Source organism: Podarcis filfolensis, assembly GCF_964270895.1.
Source record: "Podarcis filfolensis genome assembly, chromosome: 6".
In the NCBI taxonomy this organism is placed as follows: Eukaryota; Metazoa; Chordata; class Lepidosauria; order Squamata; family Lacertidae; genus Podarcis; species Podarcis filfolensis.
In genome coordinates, this window is record NC_139609.1 from 42,566,217 (window position 1) to 42,587,747 (window position 21,531).

The following is a 21,531-nucleotide window of genomic DNA, read 5'->3' on the forward strand; positions in this document are numbered from 1 at the left end:
ATCACCTCAAAATAAACATGTGACTCAGTCCTAATACTCCCCCGTAACAATTACTTTTTTTAACATAAAAAAACCTAGGAAAATAAACTGTTCATTCTCATCTGTTAGATCCTCACAGAATCCAAATATAGATGCACGCAGTGGTTCCACTAAATCGTCTTACTTCCAGGGAAGGCAGTCCTGCTGCCCTCTTCCTTCCCCCCATGTTTCAGATGACATGGGATTCTTCCTCAGCAGCAGCAGAAGCATATTATCTTTTGTAACTTATGAGTAACCATCCTAATAAGAACTGGGGATTGTCTTCCCTCCCACACCTTCCCTGGGCCTACTTCAGACTTGTATGTCCTCAGGCAGAGATGGGCAATCTCAGCCTAGGGGCTAAATGCAGCTCTCCAAGGCCTCTCTAGCCGGCCCTTGAGACTTTCCCCAGTCATGCCCTCTTCTCAGGCTATGCCTCTCACTGGGCTTGCTCTGCATCCTCCTGCTTTTGCCTGGATGAGGTGTCTCTGAACTACGATGATGCCTCTTGCTTGCCTGCATGGAGAGCTATATCCATAAAAACCACTGAAACCAGCACCACCACCCTCTCCATCCCAGCTCACAAAAACCTTCTCAGTAACTCATCAGCAACATTTGCAAAGCACCCCCAGAAACACTCCAGAGCCCATCATAAATATGAAAAATAATGTGGTCTCGATAGATAGTATTTATATTCAAGACTGGGATGCTGGCTTTAAACTGAATTTTGTCCCCATTAAGTATGACCTCATTAAGAGTAACGTTTGGCCAAATATAATCAAAGAATGGCTTCTAGGGGCTACTTAGGAAACCTTTCAGCATTGAAAGAAACCTTTCTCTACCACAATACATGGGGTTGTAATCCAGCAGAGTTGTACCAATGCCATGGGACTTCCATTTCCTTTCTTCCTCCTTCCCCCGAACCATCCCCAAAAGAAATCTGCTTCACAAGGTTCCCAACCCTCTGGAGGTGATTTTGAGAAGCTGGAGGGCTCAGGAGAGGAAGAGGAAGTTTCATTGCATGCACTGGATTTTGCCTTTGGTGTTCAAAACTCAAACATGTTTGCCTATATCCCCGCTATGCATATAAAACAATTCAGAATTGATAGTAATTTTATTAAGAGCATTTCAGAACATTTTCAAAATGTCATATATCCACAGCCTGGTTACCCAAATTCGCTGTGTACTGTCCTTAAAGGCCTGTAACCTATGAAAGCAGTTCTTTCATTTAGCGGAAGTTTGAATTTTCTATGCACTTAGTATGTGCTTCTGAAGCATCATTCTCGGCACATGAAGCATTGTATTCACATTAGTCGCACACTAAGAAAGCAATGTCGAGACTGACCTCCGACAATTCGGCAGGGACCCCTACGAAAAGACAAAACAGTTGTTCGTATTTTTAATAGCTATTTAGCTTTTCCACTCCAGCTTGCCACAAATAACTAATTTAAGAAAAAGGCAGGTGTCAGCTCAAAAGTAATCAAGAGATTCCCAAGACAGGTGAACCCAATCCCAAGATCATCCGTCGCACGAGCGAACACTCTCATAGCTAGGGGGTGGAGTGTCGCAGACGACGCTCGAGTCGTCCCACGATGCTGACTCCAGCCTCGGCAGAATATTCCGGAATAAAACGCTATCAGAGGAACTGCGCCTACGGCCGGCATGGCGTGTGTCATTTTCGTCCACCACTTGATACAAGGGGGGCCTGCTGTCCTTCAGGCTGTTGGGCTGTGTGCTGTTTGGGACGTTTTCAGCAGGCTGACAATTCAAGGCTTCTTCATAGGAGGGAATACTGCTTGGATCCCAGGTGCTGAAACAAACCAAGGCAAAATAAAAACCAATTAAGCATTATTTTTAAAAAGAGGTATCTCGATGCAAAATAAGGTTTGCAAGGGCACATGCAAGCAAGATTAATAATTTTAGCACAATTAGTAATCTTTCCACTCCACAGTTAGTTATTATTATTCCATTGTAGTTATTACTCTTGAAGTCTCAATGTCAAATGTAAAGAGAGAGAAGAAGAAAAACCCACCACCCTCTTTCATGTGTTCCTCAAGGACAATGTCACACATGACGTGTAAATGCAGGTGCAATTCTATGCACACTTACGTGGGATATGCATCTTATTGACCTTATTTCTTAGCAGGTATATACAGGATTGCACTGTGGGTCTCTTGTGCACTATATAAGAACATAAGAAGAGTGTGCTGGATCAGGCCAATGGCCCATCTAGTCCAGCATCCAGTTATCAGAGTTCTTAGCAGATGCTTGGTGGGAAACCCAGAAGCAGGGCCTGAGCACCAGAGCAGTCTGCCTTCCTGCAGTTTCCAGCTACTGGTGTTCAGAAGCCTATTGCCTCTGACAGTGGAGATGGGACACAGGCATCAGGGTTAGCGGTGACAGACAGCTGCATCCACCACAAATTTGCCTAACCCTCTTTTAAAGGCATCCAAGTTGTTGGCCATCGCTGCCTCTTGTGGGAAAACCCACATGAATAGACAGTGCTTTCTTTCGGGGGGGACGCAGGGGGACGCATACCCCTAAACATTTTGTGAATCTAACTTTGGCCTCATTGAGTAGGAAAATGAGAGTTGGAAAATGAAAGTACCCCTAAACATTTTTTTTTTTAGGGAAAAAGCACTGGGTATATAGAAAGCACAAGAGAATTTTCTTTAGTCGAATGTACCTTCTGTGGGTATATTAGAATTACACAGACAGGAAGTGCAAAAAATAATAATAAATGCATACAACATCAATTTAAGTGAAGAATTTGTCCCTGCATCAGATGCCTCCAGCACTTTAGCAGTACCCGTATATTACGGAGACTTGTGCCCTTTCACAATATTTTGAATATCAAGTGTCAGACTTGACCACATTCCCACTGGTTAATGTGCATTTCATGGGCCACTGATCATCACCAGGCCGCAGCGATTACTTTTTCCATTGTGCTTTGCTAAGCAAACATGGCTTGTATACAGGTGAAACTTTCACATAACCTTTGATCATTTGACTTCCCTTTTCTTTTCCAAGGGGTAAAGGGTTTATGTGTGGGAAGCAACAATATACTGAGATCGCAGAGTTCACCTTGAAACAGTGCTAGCCAGGGAAGATGCTACGCTGTAGATCAAAAGCAGCAAATGGAAAAAAAAATGATACCACAAAGCAATATTTTATCATTGTACATCATAGACGTCGTATCCTAGTTTTAGCTAAGCATCAATCTACCCCCATCAAGTTTGGGCGCAAAGATTGTGCTGACCTGCAGGTCTGTTTCTCAAGAGGCTCCACGGTGGAGTAATGAAGGTCCCTTGAAAAATGGTACTGATAGCGGCGAGAAATTATCCCTGCATTGGCTGACCACAGAAGGCCAAAAAGGAGGAGGAGACCGCCAATTCCACAGCAGAAGAAGCTTATGGACCTGAGCATTGCATTAGATGAGGAAGAAGAGCTTGCCACTGGTCCGACCTCTCCATCAGGCATGATTTTTGGCTCACTGCTAGATGGGGCGGCTCCCATCTCACCATCACTCCACCAAGCAAAACAGAGAGTCCCCGTCACCAGCAGGATAGCTCCAGTGATGGTCACTCCATGGCGCAAAGTAGCACTTGCCATTTTAAAAACAGAGGTTGATGATACAGGTCATCTAAAGTTTCACCAGGAAATAGGTCTGATGTCCTGATTCATGCTGGGGGTGAAAGAAAGGGAAGGGGAGAAGAGAAACCATCACAGTGGGAAAAGAATAGGGGGGAAATAAAAAATACAAAGCATGAACGGAGGACGAGAGGAATGCTGTCCTCCCAACACACAAGAAGCAACGTAACGGCCAGTTAATTATTGCAGGTAGCAGTTTTTGTCACAACTTTTCATTAAATGTGCTGCTGCCGTCCCTTCTGTCAAACAGACCACGGTTAAAGCAAACCATTTTGCTTGTTACTATGTTATGTATTCTTGCATTTTTATATTGTAAACTGCCCCGTGATGCTCAAATGAAGGGTTCTATAGAAATGTAATAAATAATAACAAAGACTGATCCTTCTGTGTGATCATCAACCAATATCTGACTTTGGGCGTTTCCAGACTAGCACTGTTTTCAATCACATACTGGCAAATTTGGGTGGCCCAATGAAAGCTGATTTGGCCATCTTGTTCAAGAAACCCACTGCCCTCAATATTGGACTTTTCGCAATAAGGTAAGTGACAGGAAAATGCACTGGAAAGTGTGGGATAACAACTGTTTGATGCCACAAACCTTCCCACAAACAAATCAAACCAAATGCTCAATGCTATCTAACCTCCCTGAAAACCTGGTGCAAACAAGTAAGGAGGAATGCTCAATAAACAGGTCATCTGGAAGCGACCCAAATCACCAACCAGATTCCAATCCTAGATTACCACTGTGCTCGCCCAGGCATTTATTGCTTAAATTGTTTGTGCCTATAGCCCTGACTCTCTGTTTTAGCTGCGCTGCTGAATTTCCATCTGTGACTATATTTTTTAGTTTCTGGGATTTTATTTTATTTTTTACTTGATAAAGGGTGTGTTAGAAATCCTATTAATAAATAAAACAGTTTTGCAGTCCACAACTAAGATTCATTGTGTGGAACAGACTGGGCGAGTATGAAAATAACCCTAATCTACTGGCTCCCATGGGAGGCAGTGACAGGCACCATCTTGGATGCCTTTGCAAAAGGATTGGAGGACAAGGCTATCAATGGCTACTAGTCATGCTGGCTGTGTTTTACCTGCACCGTCCCAGGCAGGTTGCCTCTGCATGGCAGTTGCTGGGAATTGCAAGGAGGCAGATGTGCTCCTGTCTTGTTTGTGGGCTTCCCACAGGTATCTGATTGGCAACTGTGAGAACATGATCCTGGACTTCGATGGATCATTAGATGGACCATTGGCCTGATTCAGCAGGTTCTTCTTATGCATGAGCTGAAGGCCACTGCCGTTACCAGCAGATTCACACATAATGGCAACTGACTACTTGTTGTCTATTTATGATACGAGAGCCATAACTCCCAGGTCGTCATAATTCCATAATTATTGATGCCACTCATGCTATCTAGATTTTGGAGAGGAGGCTGCACAGGATGTACCCCTAGATCTACGGTGTAATAATCACTGTAATTGCACAGTTGAGTCGATAACCATGCAAAAATGAATATGCTTTGTATGAATCAGGTGTTAATCATAATATGCAAGGTTTCGAGTGAAGGGAAAGTGCAAGATGAAATGGGAGAAAAACGTATTCCAAGGACTAAGTGATTTAGCAATTATCTTAAAAGGCGTACAAGTTGTATTGCTGCGGGGAGCCTTAAAGATTTGTTTGGATATTAATTTTTTTCATTATAATTTTCTAACACCTGCAACAATTAGACAATGCACAAAAGATTGCAGTATTTCAAAGCGTGGCCCAGTCTGAAGGTTCACAGCAACCTATAAAGAGAGAAAGGGGAGGGAATTGTTTTGATAAATCTCTAAGAGTGAATAGCCCTGTGTTTGTTCTGAAATATGCAATCTCAGATCTGATGCAGAGGAAGAAACCTAAAAACTGGGATTAATTTGCCATCTTCAGGACGAGTGGAAACTGCACTTTTCACATGAGCTGGGCAAGCTAATTGGGAAACTGAATTACGAGGCAGTGAAAGAAATCCTGGATGATCTTATCCATATTTAATGAAGAGATGTGATGAAATCAGATTTATTAAAGCTGCAGACAGATTGGATGAATCTGAAGTGTATTAATCTACTGCCTCTTTCAGCTTTGGGGAATGCATCCCTGGCACAGCCCAACAATTCTTGAATCACATAAACATGGGACTACTCTGGAACTGATTCTGTCCCATATGACATGGCCAAGTCAATGGTCTTTGTCAGGAGTGCAAAAACAAAAATGCCTAGCCACCGCTGGTACCTAAAAAACTGGATCTGGGGACTGGCATCTGGGCTGCTGCAGATGTTACCTTCAGACCCCCTTTGCAAGCGTGCTCAGGTCTTTCTCTCTACTCTGAACCTGGCTAATTTTTACTAAGATGTTCTAAAGATTCTCTAAACTTTGGATAATTGGTGTGGGCCAGGGAGTCTGGTGGCCCTCCAAGTGTTGATGGGAACAATTCCTACCATCCCTTACCATTTGGTCATGCTGGCTGGGGCCGATGGGATTTGGAGTCCAACAACGTCTGAATTCTGGAGAGCCACAGGTTGCCTTTCCCTGCAGTAAGGTTTCCCATAGTAACGTACTTTATGCCAGAGAGAAATTGAGAGGGGAGATGGGGATTACTGTCAGGGACTCTCAGGTTTGTACCTTTCAAGGTCAGCAGAACTGATGCATTGTCTGTTGCAGTCTCTAAGGCCCTGGAAATACACCTTCCAAGTCTATGAAAGGATCTCCCGCAGCACCAACAATTATATTAGTATGTGCCCCTGTGGGAAATGGTGGTATGAGACCACAGAAGACAAGCTGTCCCAGAAGACATTGCCTTGTGTGCCCCTGCTTTTCAAAAGCCTGAACAGCCAAAAAGGGGTATAGCAGAAATAATAATAAGGTGGTAAGATTTTCTGATATTCAAAGGTTCTGTGGAAGACAGGCAATAGATCCAAATCCAACCCCTAGAATGGAATAGTCCTGTGATCAACAAGTCCCAACTGTAGAAGCCCTGGGCAAGGTATTCTACTTGTGCAACTGGGCTTCCCCCCCTGCTCCCCCAAAAAACAGCTTTGGGGAAGGGTCCGGAGAACCCCGAAAACAGCACGGCGAAGAGGAGAGGGGAGTTGTTCTGTCTGGAAAGTTGAAAAGTTTGCACTGACAGAATGTTCAACGAAGCACAATGCTGAACTCATCCCAATATTTTTAAATTGCTGCAACCCACCCTGGTCCCTTTTGGTAAATAACTGAATGAATAATATTCAGATATGCTGCAAATATAAAAGAGATGCTAAAATGTGAGCTACCTTTGTTGCTCGATCCATGATCTAGCTTCGTCGCCAACAACTCACACCGGTTTCAAAGGAATATCTACTTACCTGCTGGGTCTACAAAATGTGGGTGAGTCAATCCCTTCTTAAATCCACTTGAAGGATTATACGGGGCTTAAGCCGAGGTACGCTGCCTGTCTTAACAACACCAGTTAATTAACCTCACAGAGACAGTCTGCTCACAATAAATTGGATTACAGGATCAGGCTCCTTGCATACCACACATTTCGTGGGATGCCTCTGTGGCCATCAGGAGCAAAGCCAAGAGATGCGACTCAACCATTTTATTAACTAAGATGCTTCAGTCAATGCTTCCCCCCTTCAGGCCCCTCTCCACCAAACAAAGAGGGCAAAAACAGATCATATTGTTATGAGTTTGTGGGTGCCAGACACTTGTAATCCTAGCCAGCTAATCAAGGGAGGCTAGCTTCCTGATGAGGTAACTGGCCATTAAGAGAGCAAAGGAAAGGGCTCTGTGCCAGATGTGAAGTGGGGGGGGGGCCTTCTCCAGCTCTCGGATAGTTAGAAGGACAAAGCTGGGGTCTGAGGGCAGAGTTTGCTGTGATGTGGCCTAGAAGAAAAAGTGGCAGGCTGGAAAAGCAGAGAGAGAGAGAGCGCCATGGCTGATTTTTGCTAGAATCCACGGCTGTGGCTATGGGAGAACAAGACCCGTTGGGGACATTGATGCTGTGAGCACCTCCATTGCAGGCTCAGGTTGCATATATGTGTGAACAAACCAAAAATCATCAAGACACTACTGTCTCCACAGTGCCTCGTTCCCAAAAGGAAACACAAACCCTGGGCGAGCGCCTGGATCCCCTCAAATCTCGCACCGTTGGAGATTGGGGCGGCACGCAGCAATATATTATATAATTTACAGACTGGAGGAAAAGCCATAGAACCCAAGCCTTTAAACACTATATAAATGTGGAGGGATTGTGATGATAATTATAATAAATGCCCATTCTTTCTCTCAAAGAATACAGGTCACTGTAGTTTGTAAAGAATTCCTGGGAATCATAACTCTTTGAGCGGTAAACTACAGTGCCCATAATTCTTTGAGGGAATGATGCTCTTTGACTGTGTTTTAAAGGTATAGTGTTGTGGACACAGCCTGTTGGTTACTGCTAACACTTTGCATGCCAGCAGGTTGCAAGTTCAACCCTCCAACAACAACAAAATCAGGTGGTAGTAATGGGGAAAGATCTCTGCCCAAGATCCCAGAGAGCTTTTGCCAGTTACAGTGGACAGTAGGCTTGGTGGACAGTCTGAACTGGTATAAGGAGGGTGAAAATAGTGATTAAGCAACCACAAAGAGGCATGGGAGGAATCCATCTTTGTGGACAGGAAGGATGGTGACTCAGTCAGGTATGAGAAGTTAGAATCGGAGAGTTTTTCTACGAGTCAGCTGAAGACCAGCTTGCCATTTGTTTTGCATCTGAGGCAACACAGCGAACACTTTCCAGTTCAGCCTTCTAGGATGATTTTTGTGGGGGAGGCTAACAGCTTAACGCAATTTTTATCGCTTACAAAATAATAAGGGAGATTGACAGTTTCATAAGGAAAAAAGTCCTCTCTTCCCCCTTGCATAAAAGCTGCAGCAGTGACATTTTCAGCATCCTCAGCCCACGCTTCCAGAAAAGGAGGAGGGGAATTGTAGTGGATCCCTCCTCACACCAATGGCTGCGAGATCAAAATCCCAAAACTTAGCAGCGCGATCCTACACTTACTTCACAAGTCAGTTCTACTCAATCCAGGGCTTAGTTGCTAAGCTACATGTATTTAGAACTGCACCTTTACAGTCTTGTTTCAGCTATTCCTTGCCTTGATAAGAGATCTGCATTTTTTTATTTATTTGTATTTCATCTTGTTTTCACACACACACACACACACACACATACTCATATCCATGTGTTTTGTTAGCTGTCTTAGGCAGCACCAGATGAACAGGAAGGGTATACATTTACTAAAATACGTAAATACAAAGGCTGAGAAAGTTCAAAGCTTTCAAAAGATATGGAAAGGGAGAATACTGAAAAACTGGGGGGTGGGGGTGGTAAGAGCATCCTTGAAAGGGGGTGCTTAATGGCAGGAATTAAGTGCAGGGGTCCACAGGTCCCCACGTATGTGTCAATAGACTAGCTAGTAAGGCTGCAATCCTAAACCCACTTAACCTGGGAGTACAGTAAGTGCCATTGAACTCAATGGGTCTTACTTCTGAATAAGGCTGCTGCTGCCAGGCTTCCATTCCAAACACACTTACTAAAGAACACAGAGCATAGTTAACATGCATGTTGTGGATACTAGTCTTAACACTCACAAGCAAGACTTAAGTTGCAGAGTGTGGGGCCTCAGGCTCAGGGGTGGGTGGGATACAGCCCTCTAAGCTTCTCTGTCTGATTCTTGGGACTCTCCCAAACCATGCACCCTCCCCAGCCACATCCTTTCTGCCCAGGCCTTTACACCACCCTTGAGTCTTCTCGACTGGCAGGAATGTGTCCCTGAACTGGGACTGGACCTTTTGCTTGCCCAAGGAGGATGGGGGGGGGTGTAGGAGAAATTAGCCTCTGCCCATTATTGCCTCGTTCCCCACCCAGTACTGGCATGGGCCCAGCAAGGCCAAGGTTATTGAGAGGGGAACGCTGGCGGCTTCTAAATCAGCATTCAGATACATAACGGTTTGGGCTGATCGGGGGCATAGGAAGGGGGGTGCAGGGGGTGCGGCCTGCCCTGGGTGTCATCCCTGAGGGAGTGACAAAATGGCACACCGGGGGGGGGGCAGTTACTGTGGGGCCTGGCTTGCAGCGCGCCCGAGCCACACCTCTCCTGGGAGTGACGCAGTGGCTCAGGGCCCCGCGCTGCCCCTGAGGCTGATGCCTTTGAGGAAAGAAAACTTTTCTGCCACCAGGCAGTACTTTTTACACCTACTAAGACTCCCCTCCTGCCGCAAATTCTGGGTGGAAGTAAACTTTAAAAAGTTTTCATGGGCAGGGGGCCCCAGGAGAACATATTGGGAGCATCTAAAGATGGGTTGCACTCAGGCTTCCATAATTGTTAGTACAGGCATAGGCAAACTCAGCCCTCCAGATGTTTTGGGACTACAATTCCCATCATCCCTGATCACTGGTCCTGTTAGCTAGGGATCATGGGAGTTGTAGTCCCAAAACATCTGGAGGGCCGAGTTTGCCTATGCCTGCATTATTAGTTATCACTTTTCATCAGCTGACAATTACCGTATTTTTCGCTCGATAACACGCACCTGACCATAACACGCACATAGTTTTTAGAGGAGGAAAACAAGAAAAAAAAATTCTGAATGAAACAGTGGATGTATCATTTTTGTGCTTCATGCTGCGGCCACAGACATGTGATTTGACGGTGAGTTTGGGGTAGCCCAATGCAAAGATCCTGAGGATCCATGTGGATCCATGCTTTGTAACCACGTTTTTGCACCATTGCAGCCCCAGGCAACAGTGGGTGCATGATTTTTTTGGTGCAGGCTGTAGCCATGGACATGCTGTGTGATCTGATGGTGAATTTGGGGTGACCCAATGCAAAGATCCTGAGGATCCATGTGGATCCGTGCTTTGTAACCATGTTTTTGCACCATTGCAGCCCTGTTTTTGCATCAGATCATTGCTATGTGATCTGATGGTGAATTTGGGGTGACTCAATGCAAAGATCCTGAGGATCCATGTGGATCCGTGATTGGAACCACGTTTTAAGTAGGGAGGGAAGGAAAAACATAGAAGCGACAAGGAGAGGTGTGTGCAGAGAAGCAGCTGGCTAAGAATGCAGGAGAGGGGTTTTACCGGAGGGAGGAAAGGAAGGCAAAAGTCCCCCCCCCCACAAGCCAGCCAGCTCTCTCTCTCTCCCCCCCCCCCCAACCTGCATGTTGCCTTCAAGTCCCAGACGCACGGAGAGGACTTAGAAGGACGCTCGGCTTGCCTGGAGGGGAGGGGTTTTCTCTGCTCTTTGTTCCGTTTGAGCAAACACAGTAAGGAAACAGAAGCGGGTGGGCAGTAAGACCCTGAGGCAGAATGCAGGAAAGCAGCAACTTCCTCCTTTCCTCCCTTCTCCGGACGTTTTGATATTTGCCTGATTTTTGCCTTCACTCGCGCTTGTCAGCTCCAGGGACCACACATTCGCTCGATAACACGCACAGACATTTCCCCTTACTTTTTAGGAGAAAAAATCTGCGTGTAATAGAGGGAAAAATACGGTACTTGAAATGCCACTCCTATGGAGGCATTTTTGGATGGGTTTTGTCATCTGCCCGTTCTATGTATTGCCCAGTCAGAAGCAACACATTGCCACATTCTTTTCTTGATCTCAAGGAAGAAGAAAAACCTTTGCTTTGGGGGAGGTGGAAAATGAAGGTGGAGGGCACGCTGGGGCTAACATATTGCGTAAAATATAGGAGCTACCTTATAAAGAATCAGGCTATGAGTTCCATTTAGCTCAATGTTATTGACACGGACTGGCAGCACCTCCCCAGAATTTCATTCAGGAGTTTTCCCCATACCTACTTGGAGATAATAATAATAATAATAATAATAATAATAATAATAATAATAATAAAAAATCATTTATACCCCGCCCATCTGGCTGGGTTTCCCCAAACCAAAACTGAACCTGGGAATTTCTGCCTGTAAAGCAAGGCTCTACCACTGAGCTACTGCCCTCTTCTAGTGTATGGCTTCTATAAACAGCAACAGGATCCTTAATATGTAGGGTTATCCCCCCAGATAACACCATCCTAGCAGGGGAAACAAAACATTAGCATGCACATTTCTTTATTTGAGGTCTCACCGGTGTTAGAAACTGAGATATGAAAGCTAGGAGCTAATGGCACCTTAAACCTAGGTTATGGGTGCAACAATGGAATGGCTAGGCACACTTTTTTATAACAAGAATACAAAACTGAAAATGAATGAACTGCAGCTAAAATCCTATGTTCATTTTTCATGTGGTTTAGTCCTTCCCCTGCCCACTCCTCTAATATTCTTAGGAGGGTCTCTTCTCCAGCCTTCAGAGAGTAGCTGGAAGTGGGGAGGCAGAAAAAGGTCCTCCTTTCCTTCCACTTTGCAGTTTTAGCCTGAAATCTTAGGCGCAAGCACTGCTCCCGGAGCTCAGAACCTGCTCGCACTGATGAAATTCCCTGTCACAAAATGTGCCTAGAACAATGGGAGTTTTGAACACTGGGTGTTCCAATCCCACCTTTTGCCATAAAACCGTCACAGAGCAGATCGCACAAAGCCAATTACAGATAATGAATCCAACACACCTGGATACATCAGAATCAAACTGAACTCAATCTGCATGCTCCTCCACCACCCATTAGGTACCTGAAACAAACTAAGCTTCAGGTGGCTTACCTGTGTAGCTGTAAGCACTGAGCAGTGATGAACCCTCCTTTCTCCACAACTTGAGGATACACCATTTATGCAAGTTCAGAATATTGGATATATTAAAGTACACCATGCAACCACCTGTGTGCTACACGTTTAGGAACCCTAGCTCTGTATTTTACTAATTACAGCTCTGTGAGATGCTTTCTGTTACAAGTGTGGGCTATTCTTAATGGGAAATGTCTTGCAGGAATAGATCTAAAGTCACTGTGTGCATGGCAGGGAAGGGAAGGAAGAAGAGATCTGGTCGATCCAACAAGCTTAATAGTTGTTGCAGGGTAAGTGCACAGAACAAGTTGTGCAGAATGTGGTCGAGAGGCTCCGCTAAGCTTTATGATTCATCAGCAAACAGATTAAACTGGGTTTATACAAATATGGGTCTAAACTGGCTTCACCAGGCTCGAGGATCGCACTCTTTACTAAACAAAATCTAAGGACGCGAGATTCTTGGCTCCTCCGTCCCACTCAGAAAACGCAAGTGTGATGATGGCATCTTCCCCCGCCAATCTTTCTGCTTTCTGCGTCCATCCAACGCTATTAGCAACCGCAGAAATACAGCAGGGAGGCGAAGAAGCGCGATGCGAAAGCACCCATCAAGCCTAGATGGAAATGGGTTCTGTATCCCCCCCCCCCCCTTCTCACCCGCCCCAGCTGTACTCAACTCTTACAAAGAAAATGCACTGGGCTTTTAAGATACAGGATGAAAAAGCTCTGTTAATGCTATTATCATCTCCGCGAGTGCCGGCTGGAAGCAAACATGCAAAACAAAAAACACACACACAAACGAATGAGGCTTCGAGCAAAATAATCGTGCTTGCAAAAATAAAATAAAATAAATTGCCAGAGTTGCCACTGATCTGGGAGACTTGCAGACCATTCTGAATCCCTTACTGGTTGCAGCGTCTACGACGGCTAACTTTTAAACGATTCGAGCCAAGGGCAAGGCGCAACTACCGAAGCGGCTGGCGCAACGCAGCAAGACAGCGTAGCATCGCCCGCAACGCCCCGCGCAATCCAAGCGTGCTTCAGCAAGAGATCGAGCTTGCGAAGTACGCGCGCAACTCCTCGTCGCGCTTTGTCCCCTTGCAGCCTCGGCCCTGCCATACTTACTTCGCTCGGCGGCAGCTTCGCGGGTTTCCCCCATGCACTTCAAAGGCAGCCAGCGCAGCCGTGCAAAAAGGCGACTCTCCCGAGGGGACAGAAAAAGAAAGCGCCGCGCGCGCAGCAGGTCGGCTGGCGAAAGAATGCCGCCTTACAAACGCAGCTCCCGCGGGGAACTTGGGTTTAGCAGCAGCGCCCTCCGGAGGACAAAGGGAGAACTTCCCCCGAAGTACACCTGGACTGCCAGGCAGGCGGATGGCGGTGGTGATAACGCCTGTTTCTGGCGAGTGCCTCGCATAAATCAGACATGGAGAGGAAAGGAGAAAGGGCAGCTGCCAGAAGGATAAGGAGGTGCTCGGCTCCTACTCCTGTCGGCCCCAGCCAGCCCAGCCATTGGTCTGGGGTGATGGGAGTTCCAAAATGCCCCCTGGAAAAGTTTCTTTCCAAAGTTTCCCTCTTTCCCTACCATACTAAAAGACCACACGTCTTTGGTAAGTTTAAAAATGGTTCACTAACAAACTCTCCAGGTTCGATTGCTTCAGAAAGTTGCACAGAGGCAGTAGAACTTGGCTTAGTTATGAAGTAGTGAAAGTGCCTAAAGTACAGTGGTACCTCGGGTTACACACGCTTCAGGTGACAGACTTGGGTTAAGAACTTTGCTTGGTTGAGAACAGAAATTGTGCTCCAGTGGTGCGGGGGCAGCGGGAGGCCCATTAGCTAAAGTGGTACCTCAGGTTAAGAACAGTTTCAGGTTAAGAACGGACCTCCAGAACGAATTAAGTTCTTAACCCGAGGTACCACTGTATTGGTATAAAGGAACTCAAGAATGGCTGGTGAAAGCCATGTGGCTGGGCTGGAGCAACCAGCTCAAACCTCTTCACACTATGAGGCTCTCAGGTAGACTGGGGGAGAACAAAGGCTTGATTACCTCCCAAGGTGAGGGGAAGTGGACATAGCTAAGCCTGGCAGGACAGCTTACTCTATGGTATTAACCTCTTCATGTGTTAATTAAACTTAAGCATGTTGGTTATATGAGGCTGGTAATCCCATAGTTTGGCCCTACACTGTATGTTCCAAGCATCTTTGATGGCACTGAAAATAAATAAGAAACTTTTGGGATAAAGTTATTAATGTAATATACAATGTTAAAGAGAATAAGATATAAACCAATCCCAAAGTTATTTCACTTGGTAGATTGGATGGGTGGGATACTATCTAAACACAAACAATTTGTAGGGAATAAGTTAGCTTCTGCTGAAAGATTAGTTGGCAAAAGGCTGGAAGAAACAACTCCCATTACTAGAATGTAAGAATAAGCACATAATAGTACATAATACTAATGCCCAAGATTCCATATTATAAGAAACTGTGGAAAGAATAAACACAAGGATATTAAAAGTAGCTATGTTGGTCCATAAGAAAAAGTCCATACCAGGGCAATATCTTTATTATGCCAACAAAAATGTCATAAAATAGTGTACAGGACATGCTTTCAACAGGCTCTCCTACCACCACTATTAAGTTGGGTCCTCCACCACAGCAAAGCCTCCCCCCCACACCAGCAACAGTTCTCTCCCCCAGCCCAGGCTGGCAAAGAAAAACCTATGTAGGAACATAGGAAGCTGCCTTATTCTGAATCAGAGAAGTGGTCCATCAAACTCAGTATTGACTGCCAGAAGAGAACCTGGGACCTTCTGCATGCAGTGCAAAAGCTCTGCCTCTGAGCTAGGGCCCTTCCCCTGCAATGTGTTGCGTGCCATCCTAATACACACACCCAGCCATCAAAGGGATGGGGAAGGCAGAGCTGCCCTCAAAAGTGTTAAACCAGGACCATATTCTCGGTCACTCGCTATATGACAAGCCAGAGAGAAGGCTTCATGTTGCATAATCAACCGTTCTACTCAGCAATAATTCTTACAGCTTTTTTAATAGATCTAAAGGACTCTGCCTCCTGAAACTCATATACTGTACCTTCCCTCCCCGCAACCTTCTCTGCAGCAAAGAGCTCTATTTTGGGAAGTTTTGTGTGACAGGCATTATCTCAGGCCCTTGCAGTGATGAATTGAACGGGGACACAAATGCAGCACTTTTTCCTCCCTCCTTCCTTTCACCCAGCTCCAACTAACTTGAATTTATTAGGGGGGGGGTTCCCACCCCCAGGGATCAAATGCCTCATATGTATCAGTTTACAGGAAGGGAAGTGGCCACAGACTACCCTTGCAAAACTTATTTCATAAAAGGAGAATAGTGTAAATAAGCAACCTCAAGAAGAGTCTCCGTTGAACTGACAAATCTCTAACTTGTGAATGCTCTGCTTCCATGGCAGAGATGCAACCACTAGGGCAGGAGTGGGCAAACTGCAGCAGCCCTAGGGCCACACGAGGCCTTTAGCCAAATTTTATGTGGCCCTAATTTCAAAAGCCCTCTGTATGCAATCAGCTGAAGATCTGGGTGGAGGGAGGTAGCAGAAAGAAAGTGTGAGGAAAGGGGTCACCCCACCCACTTTTGGTTTCGGTCTCTGCCTCCTTGGGATTAAAATATAAACATATAAAATATTCCACACTGTGCCAAGCAGCATCTTCACAGAAACTCCACTCTGCGCCACTGCATGTTTCCCCTTGTCCTCTATCACCATTGGTCGAGTCAGTGCTGATTTCTGTGACCTCGCCAATGGAGGACATCTTTGGGTTGTTATGGATGAGCACAGCAGTGATCAAGAGGTAGAAATGGTCACCACTACTTCAGCGAATGCTGTCACCCCCAAATTGGACAAATGCTTTTCATCTAATGGCCTGCCTACTACTGTAAATAGTGACAATGGACCACCTGTTCAAAGTGTGTAATTTCCTCATTTTTCAGACCATCTTGGATTCAAATATCAAAAACATTGCCTCTCGTTGGTCTCAAGCAAATGGGGAAGTTTAGAGATTTATGAGGACGCTTGAGAAAGACTTATGAATTGTCACAGCAGAGGCAGCCAGTATAAAACAAGAATTGTTTCCATTTCTCTGAAGCTCCGAAACCATACCCTCAGAACTTGCATGGCACCAGCTACCATGTTTGGTGGAAAGGTAAGGACAACATTTGCTCAAATTGACTTCCCACACAGGGATGCACACTGCACCAACGTGATAATAAGGCAAAGCTTGCAATTAAAAAGTATGCAGACCAATGCAAGCGAGACACAGTAGTGCATTTCATAAGGGAGAGAGGGAGGTGATCTATGTTAAGAGCTTTGCAACAAACTTTCAATGCCTTTCAATCCTGTTCCATATGAAATCACAATGATAAATGGCACAATGGTCACTGCAGAGGCGTGCTCATAAAGTCACCAGAAATGTGTCTCACAAACCATTTCATAGCATCACTCAGATTCAAAGACCTTACGATAATGATGACTTCAGTAACTTCTCATCCACCACTCTTGCTGCCTGGAACCCATCAACTCCATGCATTCCAGTGCAGTGTTAGAGATATGAAATCTAGAAGCTAAATGGCACCTTAAACCTATGTTATGGGCGCAACAGTGGAATGTATAGGTGCGCTTTAAAAAAAAAAAACAAGAATACAAAGCTGAAAATGAATGAACTGCAGCTAAAATCTTTCACATGGTCTAACCCTTCCCCTGCCCGCCTCCCCCTAATATTCTTAGGAGGGTCTCTTCTCCAGCCTTCAGAGAGTAGCTGGAAGTGGGGAGGCAGAAAAAGGTCCTCCTTTCCTTCCACTCTGCAGTTTTAGTCTGAAATCTTAGGCGCAAGCACTGCTCCCAGAGCTCAGAACCTGCTCGCACTGATGAAATTCCCTGTCGCAAAATGTGCCTAGAACAATGGGAGTTTTGACCACTGGGTGCTCCAATCCCACCTTTTGCCATAAAACCATCACAGAGCAGATTACAGATAATCTGTAATAAAGCCAATTACAGATAATAAATCCAACACACCTGGATACATCAGAATCAAGCTGAACTCAATCCGCATGCTCCTCCACCACCCATTACGTAACTGAAACAAACTAAGCTTCAGGTGGCTTACCTGTGTAGGCGTAAGCACTGAGCAATGATGAACCCTCCTTTCTCCACCACTTGAGGATACACCATTTATGCAGGTTCAGAATACTGGATATATTCAAGTACACCATGCAAGCACCTGTGTGCTACACATTCAGACAGTAGCAGGAAGGAGGGAGGCAGAAAAAGGTCCTCCTTTCTTTCCACTTTGCAGTTTTAATCTGATATCTTAGGTGCAATACTGCGCCCAGAGCTCAGAAACTGCTCGCGCTGATGAAATTCCCTGTCACAAAATGTGCCTAGAACAATGGGAGTTTCAAACACTGTTCCAAAGATCTCACAAGGTGTCACCGGAGGCCATCACTATGGATCCCTGGCAGCAGGGCTGACACTACCCTGTAGGTTTCTGCTGCCTAAGGTGGGCTGCTTCACTCTGCCCCAAGCTGGCTCTGTTTTGGCTGGCCCTGCCAGTTGGCGTATAAACAATGATTTTGCAAAGAAGTGTAAAAGGGGAAGAAGGGAAGCAGATCTGGGGCTCAGAGTAAAAGACCCAGAGTTCAGGCATTATTTGTTGTGGCAAGTGGAGAGGCTGCTCTTTTAGAGTGACACACATACACACACACACACACAAAAAAAAGATGCACACTATTTCGTGTATAGCTCTGGAATGAGATTGTGGCATATTATCATGGAATGTGGAAAGTGCTCTGATGGAGTAAGATTGTGAAATATATTGTGCGCACGCCCTTGGTTTGGAAGGTTAGCAAAACAATACATGACTGCTGGTAAGAGAATGCTTCAAGTAATTATTTATGGAACTCCGTGTACTCCTGAGAGTACACCAAGTAATTTTTCAATAAACCAGTGGCAACAAGGCTGATCTGAGCAATCCTTGAAACTTTAGCCTTAACCTTCCAACTGAAACTAAGACATAAGAAGCAGCATTTCTCTTCCAGGGGGTGGGGGGGAACCAGGGAAAGAAAACAAATATATTTTCAAGTTGCTTTCTGAGACAGTGGAGACACAGGTAGGCAGCCTGACAGACAACTTCTTGTTTTCTTCACAAAGGCATTTAAGCAGCCCACAAAGAGGCAATATAAAGACTTCACATCTCCCCAGCCTTCAGTCTGCAGAAATGGCTTAAAAGCAGAGCTTTGGGAATGGGCAAAGATACCAGGCTCCAACAAGCAGCATCCATATCTGTCTACTCATAAATGAGGTTTCCGTTCTTCAACTGTAGATCTATCTCTTTAGCTGCTAGTAGAAAAGTCCCTTTAAAGCCAAGGCCAAAGAGACACCAGCATCTACATTCCTCATGGACAGTCCCTTGCCAGGTATGACTTGGTTTATTCTGTGCCAGAATGCTGATATCTATTATATGGTAAACTTTCCAGTAGTCAGAGTATGAGCCAAACTTCATCTTAACCATTTGTTGACATGCTGATACCTCCATGTTGAAAGATATATAAATGCTCCTCACCCCATGTGTGAGAATGTGAGGTTCAATTGTGTATATCTGTCTAGCAATCTGAAGAGAAATCAGGGTATGTAGCAATTTGGAGTAGCCATTGTAGAGATGAACTTTATGTAATTCAGTATATGTTCTTGTACATGCATTTGGCAGTATCTCACAGCCGGTGCACTATTGAGGAATGAAGTAGGCCTCCCTTCTCTAAAAACTGGGTATGTTCAGCCTGGAGAAGAGGAGACTGAGAGGAGATATGATAGCCATCTTCCAATATCAAAAAAGCTGTCACATGGAAGCTGAAGCAAGCTTGTTTTCTCCTGCTCTGGAGAGTAGGACTCAAACCAATGGATTCAAGTTAAAGGAAAGGAGTTTCCAAGTAAACAGCAGGCAGGAAGAACTTTCTGACAATAAGAGCTGTTCGACAGTACTGTAGAATGGACTCCCTCAGGAGGGTGTGGACTCTCCTTCATTGGAAGTTTTTAAGTGGAGGTTGGATGGACATCTGTCATGGATGCTTTAGTTGAGATTCCTGCACTACAGAGGGTTGGACTAGGTGACTCTTGGGGTCCCATCCAACTTTTCGATTCTATGATTCTATGTATACACAAACACATTATACTGTACTGTGGTACCTCGGGTTACAGACGCTTCAGGTTACAGACTCCGCTAACCCAGAAATAGTACCTCGGGTTAAGAACTTTGCTTCAGGATGAGAACAGAAATCGTGCTCCGGCGGCACGGCAGCAGCAGGAGGCCCCATTAGCTAAAGTGGTGCTTCAGGTTTCAGGTTAAGTACGGACCTCCAGAACGAATTAAGTTCTTAACCCGAGGTACCAATGTATTACAAAAAACTATCAGTGGTGCTAGATCAACGTTTAGCAAAATTGTGTTTTTAAGACTTACAGAATATAGAAGGTTGGACACAATTTAGCAGATATTTGATGGTAAGCTACTTGATTCTCACAACAAGGTCAATGCAGGGTTCATCTGACTGTAAGAGCTGGGATATAATTTTTTTCAAAGATGCTAAAAGAAATATTGAATACATGAAGAATTTTAAGTCTGCTGTCTGGTACAGTGAAATCAAACCAGACCATGAAAGGGCCACCTATCTATCAAAATTTACTCCACCCCTCCCCCTGTTCCAGACATGCTTTTACCGAGTTTGGATTCCAAGCCATGCCTATTGATGTCTAGATATGGTTGTAGATTTTCTAACAGACTAGCAAAGGATGGTTTGGGCTTGTGCAGAAAGGCCGAATTGAAGATGTGATGCACTGTATCTTGTACCATCCATTATAAAATTATCCAGTGCTTATGTTTATTCTTCCCTTTCAGGCTTTCTTACAAGGCCAGATGATTTTAACTTTGATAACTTTATCTGAATCTCCTATTTTCATTTCTGTGTTTTAATGGGATTGTTTTATTGCGTGTTTTAATGATGGATGTTTATCTTCTAATGTTTCAATGGATAGGTCAGCTGGCTAGAGCATGGTGCTCATAATGCCACGGTTGAAGGTTCAATCACAGTAAAGGACAGCTGCATATCCCTGCATTGCAGGGGGTTGGACTAGATGATCCTCAGGGTCCCTTTCAACTCTACAATTATTTTATTCTATGCCGCTCAGTTGCATCCATACATAAAAACCTGCTCGATTGCAGGAAGCCTTTTGCAAAATTTGGTTGTATATTAACAGATGTCCAAACAACTTTCCAAAATATATAAAAGTAGTTAATTATGGATTTTTGTTTTAATGTTTTGTAACTGGTTATTTAGAACTGCTTAGAAGAATGTTTTGGCATTAACTGTATGTATGCAGAGCTTTTTGTTACAATACTCACAGGCACAGAAAACAAGCACCTCTCTTTTTGCTGCCCATGGCACCCATAACATGCTTACCAAGATATGAGAACTGGCACATCATTTATTTTATTTTATTTTTAGAAGAACACAGTATGTTTGTATCTTGCTGTGTGTGCAAACTTTCAAAAGTTGCAGTTCCCCACCTGCAATCTAGGGGGTACTGTTACAGAGAATACTGTACCAAGAATTCTGCCAACTCACTCATCCCTCTCCTTCTGCTAATTATTATTAATTTATTCAATTTATATACCACCCTTTATCCAACGATCCAAGGGCGGAATACAACACTACAAACATAATTTAAGCAGAACAACAACAACATAACACACAGCATAACAATACGCAGCAGCATAATAAAACGAGCATAACGATAATGCGTAGGATTGAGTTCTGCTTTCACAAAGAGCTCTCTGTTTAGCAAGCAACGTGAAGATTCAGAACTTGGACACGGCTTCTAACATGGCGAACGCCCAGAGGCTGCAGATGGTTCGCCTCGTGCCGCGGCACTGTGCCCCGGACAAAGGGGGCAGGATTACAACGTTCCAGGCGAGGTGCCACCAGGCAGCACGTGGCCTGAAAGGATGCCCCCCTGGTGCTGCTCCAGACCCTGGCTGCCGTTTCACCCCACCGTGCCAACTGCATTTCCGAGCCCACAGAACTGTATCTGCAGGGCAAGGCAGGGGAAAGT

General features: G+C 44.9%; 1 protein-coding gene across 4 annotated transcripts; it reads right to left on the reverse strand.

The window, feature by feature from the left end:
• Window positions 1–1,113: 1,113 nt before the first annotated feature.
• TMEM61 (transmembrane protein 61) lies at window positions 1,114–13,669 on the reverse strand. Of its 4 annotated transcripts, none has more exons than XM_083619389.1 (3): window positions 13,515–13,669; window positions 3,278–3,703; window positions 1,114–1,828 (listed from the first exon to the last, which is right to left on the reverse strand). In XM_083619389.1, exons 2-3 carry the CDS (start codon window positions 3,628–3,630, stop codon window positions 1,537–1,539), a joined length of 645 nt encoding a protein of 214 aa, XP_083475515.1. In that variant the 5' UTR covers window positions 3,631–3,703; window positions 13,515–13,669; the 3' UTR covers window positions 1,114–1,536. The 4 variants fall into 4 exon arrangements, with proteins under 4 accessions (XP_083475515.1, XP_083475516.1, XP_083475517.1 ...); XM_083619390.1 differs by lacking the exon at window positions 13,515–13,669 and adding an exon at window positions 13,296–13,402; XM_083619391.1 differs by lacking the exon at window positions 13,515–13,669 and adding an exon at window positions 12,372–12,940.
• Window positions 13,670–21,531: the final 7,862 nt, after the last annotated feature.